Raw genomic sequence first — 12,770 nt, forward strand, 5'->3', positions numbered from 1 at the left:
AATTGGGTTTGACGTCGCGTTCAACACTATCGGGAAAAGTAACAGCTATGACCTATCTATATAGCGAACTCGAGATCAGATCTAATTGAACAGATTAAAGAGAATTTCATGAGCTTTTCCTTAGCCCTACTTGTCGATGTCTTCATTTTCTTTTGCCATCTAACGGAAATAACCAGAGATAAAAGGTTTTCAGTCATTTGAAAATAGTAGTCTTTCTGCCAACTGAATATCGCCCGATGTGTGGGGAATAGGATGGAGAGGAGCAAAAACCTCCGAAGGAGGACAACACGCGCCAGGAAAAGGATTTGAAATGTAGGGACGAAGGGTAAAGCAGGCACGCGCCACGGAGTCAGAGGGAGAGAGCAGAAAGTTAATAGCCGCATCCTTAAAGCTTAAACACATCAGAGACCCACCATCGGAAGTTGGGTAATTAGCCTAGCAAGGCAGTGACAATGTCTAACAATCTCACTGCATCGATCAGCTGAGATGTCCCGGACTTTTTGTTTCTGTGTAGAAACAAGGAAGCAATGCATTATTCAGCAAGAGACTTTTACTGAAAAGTGTAATCTAGGACCTCGCAGTTTTAGTTCCTCATTGGTACATGCTTCCTTTTCCATCATTGTCAAGACTCCAGGGGGCGGTGCCTGAATCGCCGGAGATCTGACTGAGGCGGGCCTCTAACCATGTGTTATTGGTAGCTGACTTACAGGATCGCTCAACGTTTCCCCACTGCCCACGTGTCTCATTAGTGAAGGGATGTGAGAGAACGAGCGCGTTGTTGTTGAACATGTTCGGCTACCGTCAGTTATCGCTCTCTATAGTTGTGTAATGACTCATTAACGCTACTCACTTTATTTATTGGGTTTTATGGATCGACAAAGTTAATACCGCATTGGCATAGCTTCTTCATTTTACTTAGCGATTCACAATAGGAAAGAGGATGTTTACTTGTGGACCTGTTACTACTGGTCCAACTGTTAATATCACCTACTTGTTGGAGTAAGACATGTGGTGAGCACTCTCTCATGGATCTGGGAGTACTTCTGGGCACCATGGTAGATGTAGAGATCCTCATGACCGTGTGTCACCTCTGTGTGGCTTTCGAATTAGGTAAGTAACTTTATTTTTAACACTTGTACATTTTGTGTAGTTCTGGGGAAAAGACTTGAGTGACGAGATACAGTTCCCCAAACGGCGTGGAGATGCAGTGCCGTGAGGTCTTTTGATTATTACCATAATGTCAATGGAATTATTTAAGTACGACAAAACGCACGTAGGTTTCACGTGTTGTAAGAACGGCGTGCTGTATGGTCAGTGTGTGAGCATTACTGTTTGTGTGGTAATATTACCTGCATACAACTGATATCAAACATAGACTAAAACTAGAACGTCATGACCTTAGTTCCTGTGTTGACAAGTTAATGCATGATGCATCTTAAGATTATGTATGGCGTCTCATTGATTACAACATTATTTTAATTATCATCTTTTGCTTTGAAACCATCAACACGAACATTTTACCTGTACATGGCAAGTAGTGCACCAATTGTTGTTGTTTCACATGAAAACAACACCGTTACAACTATGCGTTTTGTCGTTTAACCTGATCAATACGAGCAAAACTGTAAACTGCTACCACGTGTTGGACGAGGTATCTAATACAGACTAAATATGAAACACAGCTGACATGCTGGAGTAAAGATGTGGTTCCCTGGGAATCACATGATCTGCTGAATCCCCATTGTCCCGAAGAAATCTGGATCTTTGTAGTGTTTCTTGTAAAATAAACAGACATTCCATTTCTTTGACACCTTTTGTTCTAAAGAATGGTTAGGACTGATGTTATGCCGAGTAACTCAGGGCATTCAACGTTGTCGTTTGACCAAGCTGGACTCAAGTGGAAGGTCTAAACGTACGATACATCCTTGGTATTATTTGCCTTTTAGGAGATAGATTCTAAACATCTACACAACACATGCATTATAAGTTAACAAAAGAATCCAAGAATAACAATACAATAATAGACTTATTTTAAAATAAAATATATGTTTGCTGGCAAACCATAAGTCAAGTACAGTCAGCTCATCTGCAGTCTAGATACGTCTTCGGCAGTGGTAGTTATGTTGTCATTTAGCGCTAAACGACAATAGTGTTTATGTAAAGTTTATAGTTTCCTGGTGTCTCTGGCGATGTCTCCGTTTTGTGTCCCTGGTGATGAGAGAATTACAGTCAAGCATATTTTGCTTGACTGTATGGACTTTTCTCTCACAAGGGATAACTATTATCATTCAACGTCTTTAAAGGATCTTCTATCAATGTCAATACTCGTTCAATTCTCGATTTTTTAAAAGAAATAGAATTATTTGATAAATTTTGATTTTTGAATTGTTTTAAGATAGTGTGAGATTATCAAAAACTGAGACGATTGAAGGCTGTGCCACTCAGGGGGTTAACGTAGTGTAAAATTAATGTCCCCTGACAGTGGCACGCGAGTCCATCTAGGTTGAAGTAATTAATATCAACTAGTGTTTTAATGTAATGATTGTGCTTCTATTTTTGATATTGGTTAGTATTACACACAACCACTGGTGACCAAAGTGATGGCATAAAGCCTGCTGGGAATCAAGCAGGAAGCAAAAGCACTGTAAGTCCTCATGATTCCCTGTTAGGTGGTCTAGCTTTGGTTGCTAGTGGTCTATACTGGTTTTATATTTATACTAATCTACTGAAACATTCTTTGTTTTATTATTGCTTAGGTTTGTTTTATATCTAAACTGTGATATTACCTTACTGTTTTACTGTCCTACGTTGACAGGTCTGAAATTATAGTAACTACCTAGTTCTCATCGCGATATAGCTGCAATATTGCCGATGCGATGTAAAAGGTTTAACTCACTCACTTACTCTTGCGATGTCAAATTAACGTTACAGAGGCGGCATATTAGTACATCGTACATTTAGTATTTATACCGCGTCCACCAAGCAGTGTCTCCGTGTAGGATAGATTGTATCTGTCAGTTCGTGTTGACCCTATTTGCAATGGGCAATATTGACTGAAGGGTTACGGGATGATGATCATATGAGATGATGTTCATTAGTAAGGGTGGCATCTGATATAAAGAGCCATGGAAGGAAATACGCTTGGTCTCTGCCGACACATACGCAGCCCTCGCACACCTGCATGCATGTCAACATTTTATTTTCATCAACAAGTCACCATTAAGTGCGCAGCATTCAAATCGTGGCTGTGGTTCAGATGGGTTATAGATCCATACAGCGGGGAACTTGATCAGAGCAAGTGCAGTTTCAGTCATAATTTACCATGAAATATTCACAGGTTCGAAAGAAGTATTAATTTCACGTTCCCATTTAAACACATGTAGATATTAATGAACGTGCTTCATGTGTGCAGCGTCAGGGCGGAGATTGGGGGGACCTTAATAAAGTAACACAATCTACATAACACAAATCCTTACCAAAAATATATAAAATATGAAGATCAAACAATGATTAAACACAAATGTTCTGTGCTAAACATATTCGCTTGGATTTTCCAACTATTTACCAGTATTAATATGTTGTCTATCTGAATCACCTCGACATTTTAATAAGCTGATTAAATCGTGGGTATATATGTGAACGACGACCTGGTTTCAAATTTCCAATTCATTTCACAAATGAAGTTTTTCTTATTAAATTATGCTCTTTTTACAAGGTAATGCAATATCTGAATAGCACGTTTAAATATGTTAATTACTCGATTGACATTTCTTTCGAAAAGACAACACTCACTGCAAATATAAATACGCCGTATTGATATTTTGTGAAAAACGGTTATAAAAGTGATAATTAAATTGTCAGAAGCATGATATATAATCACTGCGTGTTGGCATTCCCTGGACATTATCTAATTAACTGCGCTAAACACAATTGTGCTTACACCTCAACAAGATCAGTATCAATATTTGATGAGAAGATTCGTTACAAATGAGGAGGAAGTAGGTAAGTTGTACGTGCTACTTTCCAAACGCTACCGCACAAAAACAAAACGGGATACTTAAAAAAACATAATTTGGTACTTGTGGAAGGAAAGTCCCTGTCTGCCAGTGGTATGTGCTCTTTTGCCTGGGTCTTCGAGAATGTGATGTACACATTTCTTCGAAATTGTAACTGTGGATATTAATACGTAGAGTATAGGCCATGGAATAGCTCCGGTTACTATGAAGGTGGGGATAATTTGTGGAATAGCATTCTCATCCTTACCTGGAATGGAGTGCCTGATGACAACATTATAGATTCGACGAGTTTCAATTATTGGCATGTGATCCCCCGCTGCTATAGATTACCTCTTGGCAAAACACGCTTCAATCAAGATAACTTACTGCGAGATACAATTACTGTGATTTTACGAAATCCATAGATGTAGATTACGCTACGACGAATACTTACATCCGTCTGTAGAGCTTACTTAGAATATGAGAGGTTGTGAAGTATAATAACAGTTGTTGTCCGTATTAGTTGAAGAAGCTAAACTACATGTGCCATGAACGGTAGTGAGGTGAAATGGGTTTTAGCGTCACATTCAAGGTTATTGCACTTATGTATACTGAACAACAAAAGTTCCCGTGACATTGAATAAGATTTAATGCAGAGTTATGTATTTTACCAAATCTGAAACAATTTTGGTGTGCAACAGATAAAAGACTCCTGTAAGTCTTCAAATGGTTTAATGTGCCATACTGACTTCAGAAAATGCGTGATTTAAAAAACAACAACCAACATGAACATGCCAAAATGTCAATTTACAAATCAATAGCGTGTGTATCCACCTCTGGTTGCGATGCAAGCAGCATATCTTCGTCTCATGGAATGGACCAGGCGTCGCACAAAGTTCTGTGGGATATCTGTCCATATCTGCTGGCGCATGATGTTCCTGGAGTGTCTGTGGAACACGTGGTTGACGTCGAAGGCGCCGATCCATCTCATTCCACATGTGCTCCATTGGTGAGCGATCAGGGAAGCGAGCTGGCCAGAGGATGACATTCACGTTGTTTTTTTGAAGAGAGACCAAACAAGTCGAGCAATATGAGGCCGGGCGTTGTCATGTTGAAAGGTAATGCCTAGGCCATGACGACGCAAAAACGGTAGAACAACAGGGTCGATGATCTAGTCGCGGTAGCGCTGTCCATTGAGATTTCCCTCTTCCACTATTAAACGGGCCCTCTGTCTTGCTGTAATCCGACCCCATACCATAACGCTGCCGCCCCCGAACCGAATTTCTTCGATGACACAATGATTGACGTAACGTTCACCTCGACGTCGGTACACTCGAGTCCATCCATCGCTGTGGCTGAGGTGAAAACGAGACTCGTCAGTGAATAGAACTTGTCCCCACTGCATGGCCGTCCAGCGTAGGCGGTGTCTGCACCACTGTAGACGTGCTTGACGGTGGTTTCCTGTCAAAATGGGACGTCTGGACAGGGGCGGTCAGGGTCAGGTCATTTTCGGACCGTGGCGGTCGGGTAGCCTGGTGGTTAAAGCGTTCGCTCGTCATGCCGAAGACCCGGGTTCGATTCCCGACATTGGTACAATGTGTGAAGCCCATTTCTAGTGTCCTCCGCCGTGATATTACTGGAATATTGCTAAAAGCGGCGTAAAACCATACTCACTCACTCATTTTCGGCGTGGCATTTCGTAATGTTGAATAATTTCGTAATTTTGTTGTTTTTCTGAGTGGTTGTTGTCAGCACCATGCTAAGCAATGCATATTGAATCCCGTTAACGCACATGTTTTTATAACCATTCTTTGGTAGTGAAAATCATGGAGCTTGCACAAAGTCAACTATTGCATGGGATGCATGCTTTTCCGTAGCAGTTGCGTTTTTGTGACTTGATTCCAAACATGTGCTACAATATTGAAAACCAAACTTTACTTGTTTGAAAAATACACTAAAATATTGGTGACACAGGAACTTGTTGAGTGTGTTTGTGTGTGTGTGTGTTTGTGTGTGTGTGTGTGTGTGTGTGTGTGTGTGTGTGTGTGTGTGTGTGTGTGTGTGTGTGTGTGTGTGTGTGTCTGCTTGTACTAATCGGGACCACAGCTGAATATATAGTGCTAGCCTTATGAGATACCATGTTGCAGATAAACATGAACACCATACTCACTACAGTATACTTACTCCGAGCCGACCAGTACTTGTTCTAGCTTTATGCCGAGCGCCAGACAGGGTAACAACAAGCAGCATCTATTAACAGGTTTTGGCATGGCGAGGCCGGGGATCGAACCCCCGCTCTCCGGGCGGGCGCACTACCACTAGACAGTAGTACACATGATGCTCCGCTTTAATATGTCTAGAATCGCTACTTTTTCATTCATTACAAGGGGGCACGGGTGGCCCAGTCGTCTAAGGCGCCGCGATTTGCTGTGCAGAGAAACCTATGATTGTGGGTTCGAATCCCGGTTCGCCCCGATTATGTTTCTAGGTTTGTCAGCACCATACCCGTGCTCGTGGGTTTCACCAAAGTGGTAAACGTCTGAGACCTGCATCACTTCAGGCTTTCCTCCCACATTAAGCTGACACGCCGCGATATAACTGGAATAATGTTAAAAGCGGCGTTAAATCCAACTCACTCACTCATTCATTACAAGATGTTAATCCCGTGCTATAATGTTAATAATCTCCTTCATCTCTTGGCCGCGAATAGCTGCAGGATTGCTGTGCTCAGTGTGAAGCAATACACACCTTTATATGTGTATATCTATGTCAGTGGGCACCGACACTTCAGCCATGTTTTCAGTGTTGGTCATGACCCCTGGCACAAAGTGACCCTTGTATGTATCTACCTGTATAAAGTAAAACTGTATATACTGCAAGCAACCGAGCTGGCGATTTCACGTTCGACTGAGAACCCTACACCGGTCCCCTGCCTGTACGAGTGTGCATAATCATATACAACGCAAAGGTATTCGACTTATGTTCTGGTGTCCCCCGCCGTGATATTGCTGGAATATTGCTAAAAGCGGCGTAAAACCATACTCGCTCGCTCGCTCGACTTATGTCCCTGATATTAATACCAGTCATAGTAGTAATGATACGGTATGCTCACCACACAGGTAGCTAACGTTTTCTCATGTGTCTGGTGAAAACAGATAGAATCGTATTACAAGGTCAAAAATGCTTTTCTTGTTATAGCTCTACTCGGTTTTTCTCGAAATCTATAATTTTCATTATACAAAGAAGAGTTCTTTCTTGGTCAAATAAGATGCCACAAGCTCACATCGTTTGTTCAATTGAAAGACGGTAAGAGGCAATCACTTGACGAACCGTCACTGGGTTTGTTGGCACTTTCCACAGATGCGATGCCGTTGAGGCTAGAAGCTGAATTGCCACAAGCGTAGATGCTTAAAATCAAGCCATGACATTAATGTGCAATCCGTCAGGAACATTGTCTTACCCTCAGTTGCTGGCTGGTGTTCTCCTCTTACCAGGGCGTACATATTATGTTCTCGTTCTTTGAATACACCAGTTAATTTAGGCTGTTGATTTAAATCATACAAGACTTGGAAAGTTTTTCTTCTTTTCGACTTTTAAAGGGATCGGCCCTTGACAAATTGGCTGTCTTAGCACGTTTGATTCAAGTACAAACACCACTTTTTGTGTGTACCAATTGACATTTTATGACGTAGACCAATCTCACAATTAACGAATGCACTGATTTAAATGTTCTAGTTTTACATAACGCGCTAATCACAACGCCAATACTGATGCTGAAAATCGGTAACGGACCCTGAAGCATGGTCCACATTTCAGCTGACACGCTGATACTTTCAACACGTCAAAGACGCTTTCACATATTGATTTTTGTGAGCCAATACAACTTAAATGCACATTGGTGCTCAAGATGATGGCAGTTCAATGTCAATTTTGGAATAACTATCAGTTCATGAGAACTTCGCAATACATACATACATACATACATACATACATACATACATACATACATACATACATACATACATACATACATACATACATACATACATGTGTGTTAGTGTGTGTTAGTGTGTGGTATATGATCACAGTACATGAATGATTACCCTACATACATATATACTAGCAAATGACCACACATCTATACCAGTACATGATCGCTCTACACACATCTATACCAGTACATCGCCACTTTACACACATCTATACCAGTACATGGTCACTCAACACACATATATACCAGTACATCGCCACTCTACACACATCTATACCAGTACATGGTTACTCGACACACATCTATACCAGTACATGGTCACTCTACACACATCTATACCAGTACATGGTTACTCGACACACATCTATACCAGTACATGGTCACTCTACACACATCTATACCAGTACATCGCCACTCTACACACATCTATACCAGTACATGGTCACTCTACACACATCTATACCAGTACATGGTCACTCTACACACATCTATACCAGAACATGGTCACTCTACACACATCTATATCAGTACATGGTCACTCTACACACATCTATACCAGTACATGGTCACTCTACACACATCTATACCAGTACATGGTCACTCTACACACATCTATACCAGTACATGGTCACTCTACACACATCTATACCAGTACATGGTCACTCTACACACATCTATACCAGTACATGGTCACTCTACACACATCTATACCAGTTCATGGTCACTCTACACACATCTATACCAGTACACGGTCACACACACACACACACACACACACACACACACACACTGGACTCCTGGACTCTCTACACACAAACTAGTTCCTGGACTCTCTACACACAAACTAGTTCCTGGACTCTCTAGCAGAGAGTATCTACACACACACACAAACTAATTAGTTTCTTGACTCTCTACACACAAACTAGTTCTTGGACTCTCTAGTAGAGAGTCTCTCTCTCTACACACACACACACACACACACACACACACACACACACACACACACACACACACAACTAATTAGTTCCTTGACTCTCTACACACAAACTAGTTCTTGGACTCTCTACACACAAACTAGTTCTTGGACTCTCTACACACAAACTAGTTCTTGGACTCTCTACACACAAACTAGTTCTTGGACTCTCTACACACAAACTAGTTCTTGGACTCTCTACAAACTAATAAGTTCCTTGACTCTCTACACACAAACTAGTTCTTGGACTCTCTACAAACTAATACGTTCCTTGACTCTCTACACACAAACTAGTTCCTGGACTCTCTACACACAAACTAGTTCCTGGACTCTCTCCACACACATATTAGTTCCTGGTCTCTCTCCTCACACATACTAGTTCTTGGACTCTCTCTTCACACACATTAGTTCCTGGACTCTCTCCTCACACATATTAGTTCCTGGACTCTCTCCTCACACATACAGGTTCCTGGACTCTCGCCTCACACATACTAGTTCTTGGACTCTCTCCTCACGCATATTAGTTCCTGGTCTCTCTCCTCTCACATATTAGTTCCTGGACTCTCTCCTCACACATACTAGTTCCTGGACTCTCACCTCACACATACTAGTTCATGGACTCTCTCCTCACACATATTAGTTCCTGGTCTTCTACTCATACATATTAGTTCCTGGTCTTCTACTCACACATACAAGTTCCTGGACTCTCTCCTCACACATACAAGTTCCTGGACTCTCTCCTCACACATATTAGTTCCTGGACACTCTCCTCACACATACAAGTTCCTGGACTCTCTCCTCATACATACTAGTTCCTGGACTCTCTCCTCACACATACTAGTTCCTGGTCTCTCTTCTCATACATATTAGTTCCTGGACTCTCTCCTCACACATACTAGTTCCTGGACTCTCTCCTCACACATACTAGTTCCTGGACTCTCTCCTCACACATACTAGTTCATGGACTCTCTCCTCACACATACTAGTTCCTGGTCTCTCTACTCATACATATTAGTTCCGGGACTCTCTCATCACACATACTAGTTCCTGGTCTCTCTCCTCGCACATACTACTTACTCATACAAAGTATCACGAAGTATCTGCCTTCTTTACAACCAAACATCAATACAACAAACAAAGAAACAAACACGCAAACACACAAAAAATATACACACAGAGAATTTACGTGGTCTATCTACATATAAATACTCCCACCTGGTCTCTAGACACACAGAGAGAGACACACAGACACACACTTACAGACACACACACAGACACACACACAAATAAAAAACCCACACACACACATACACTCACTCACACCATACAATACCAATACATCGTCTCTCCATACACAAACTAGTATCTGTTCTCTTGAAACAGACATACCAGTACCTTGCCTCTCTTAAAATTACATGTTAGTTTGTGATTTCTACAGATTTTGCTAAAAAAGGTTTAATGAGTTCAAGCTTGTGTCAACATTGATAAACTGAAGGTTTTTGCAAAATGAAATATACTATATACCGATGTATGTAGATATGTTTTAAAGTGAAAATGAATATGCATTACCGTTTTGGGTTAATGTTACCATAGACTACTCACCGACTATTACATACCTATTCAACGCATGCCAATCATGCCAAGGCGAAAGACTCGTGTGATTTATTATCTCATCAAGTAATAATCATTATTTTTTCAAATTGTATTCTTATGAAAATGGAAAAAAAAATTCCTAATAAAGAAATATCCATACACCCGTTCGCTCATACATGATGTCCCTGTCATGTGCAGATATGCACTGAAAAAGAAAATAGTCTGTGATAAATAGATATTGTGAAGTCAAGAAGAACAAAGAAAGTCATTAAGATCATCATCACAACCCTGTGTGTAAATCTAAACCTCTATCGAACCATTTCAGAAATAAGGATGCGTTCCTAAAGTCAAAGCAAGCTGACGGGAATAATAGGACTCTAACATGGATCTAAATACAGTAATTACGCCTAGACAAGGGCAATTACTCTGCCCTTCCTTATCCAAAGACGTTTTTCTTTGTGAACTCGCTAACGCATCTTCGATTCAATTAAGAGCTCCTCCTTTTGTAAGTGAATCGAAAACTGTTCAAATAGAACCGATTTTGTTCTGCAATGCAGTTAACTCCCGTAGTAATATAGATTGATAGATTTGCGAGTGTGTAACGCGTGGTAAATCTGGAATTATCCAAGTCAGTGGAATGATTAAGGAAAAAGTAACGACATGGGCAAATAGAGTTGAACATAACTACGGAACTGATATGTCCAAATCCAAGCAAGCTTTATTTATGTTAAATCACATTTTGAAATCCTAAAATGTGTAGGTTTGACTGAATGCATGTTTGATGACAAGCGTTGAACGGTGAATGTTTATTTAAATTGATGTCAAGCCATGTTCCCACGAAGCAGGACAAAAACATATTGCCCTGTTACATAGGAAGACTGCACAGAGACTGCGAAGAAGCCCCAGAAGACACTGTTTGGCAACAGGAAGCAAAACAAATAGGATTAGCGTGACGCATGGTATTGACTGTGTAGTTTTGACTGGAGGCTACATGAAGCGCATGGTGGGTGATAGTGACATGTCAGCATATTACGAGCCGGGAGCATAGAAAATGTCAAGCATGACATAGAAATAATAGAAATGGCTTATATTTTGATTAAAAGGAAATGTTTTTGATCGTGAAGGACGAGACAAAACCATCATCAGTTTATTCTTATCAAAAGAAATTGTGGATACAGACGAAAATAGCTTGTCCGGGAAGGATGAAGGAAACGCAAGAGCTAGGTTCGTTTGACATTTTGATTAATTAAACACAAAGATGGACATCGTCTGTAGTAGTTCGATTACAGCATGAATGCGTTCCCACTTTTCAATTTCGAAACAGAATTTAATGATAGCACCAACGACATGAAACATTACACCAGTGATCATTAATGTACATGCCGTAAAAAATTGTGACAGAACAAGTATCTCGGAACCATCATTTTTTAATACACAGATGTCATATACAGCAAGTGTCAATATCGCCCCTACTTCTTCTTTGTACGGAAACAGAAATCTTTTAATATTGACGCTATAATAAAGTTGTACGGTGGCCCCTCACGACAAAACAAGAAAAGATTGAAGAAATATGTTTAGATTCGGGGGAAAAGTTGAGGGATGTGTATGTGCGTTTCATGCGAAACAAATGTTAAGTTAGCCTCACGAATTTTAGATTCTAAGTTTTTAAACTCAAAAATCTTTATTTCAGTTAGCATATCATTTTAAAACAAATGTTAAATCCGTGTGTTTTGAAGCTTTTTAACCAAATATTTACAGCATTTGTGTCGTCCAAACTTTTGTATCTTCCAAGGTCACACCATAGGTTCACAATAGGTATCGTCTATATACATCTCAGTAGACGCACTGAAGATCTTACGTATACACCTTGGAAGACAACCCGAGGCGCATAGCATACATGTAGCTGTTAGTATACAAAACTAGTGTAGAACCCATAACATGTTGGACAATGTCATTGTTATAGTTTACCGTCGGCTTCTCACATCACGAATGGCCGTGCTGAGCTCTCATTATTGTTGGATAACAATATGCTTGGAAACATTGCTTTACTTACTTTAAACGAAGGGTAAAGCTCGCAGTATTATGGATATATACATATAATACAGACATGTCTAGTATGGATAATGAAGTCGGTATTATAGATAGATACATAGAAAACAGACATGCCCAGTATGGATGATAATGAAGTCGGTATTATAGATAGATACATAGAAAACAT

At 40.4% G+C, this 12,770-nt stretch overlaps 1 protein-coding gene across 2 annotated transcripts in view; it reads left to right on the forward strand.

Moving 5' to 3' along the window:
* The first annotated feature begins 766 nt into the window (after positions 1 to 766).
* The window catches only part of LOC139464862 (lachesin-like), a 36,081-nt gene continuing 24,077 nt past the window's right edge, over positions 767 to 12,770 (forward strand). For both annotated transcript variants that reach the window (XM_071246422.1, XM_071246429.1), the window contains exon 1: positions 767 to 1,110. In XM_071246422.1, coding sequence (XP_071102523.1) covers positions 1,026 to 1,110 — 85 coding nt within the window. In that variant the 5' untranslated portion in view covers positions 767 to 1,025. The remainder of the gene's footprint in view (positions 1,111 to 12,770) is intronic.

The sequence above is a fragment of the Haliotis cracherodii genome, unplaced genomic scaffold (assembly GCF_022045235.1).
Source record: "Haliotis cracherodii isolate W230 unplaced genomic scaffold, xgHalCrac1.p SCAF_1, whole genome shotgun sequence".
Classification (NCBI taxonomy): domain Eukaryota; kingdom Metazoa; phylum Mollusca; class Gastropoda; order Lepetellida; family Haliotidae; genus Haliotis; species Haliotis cracherodii.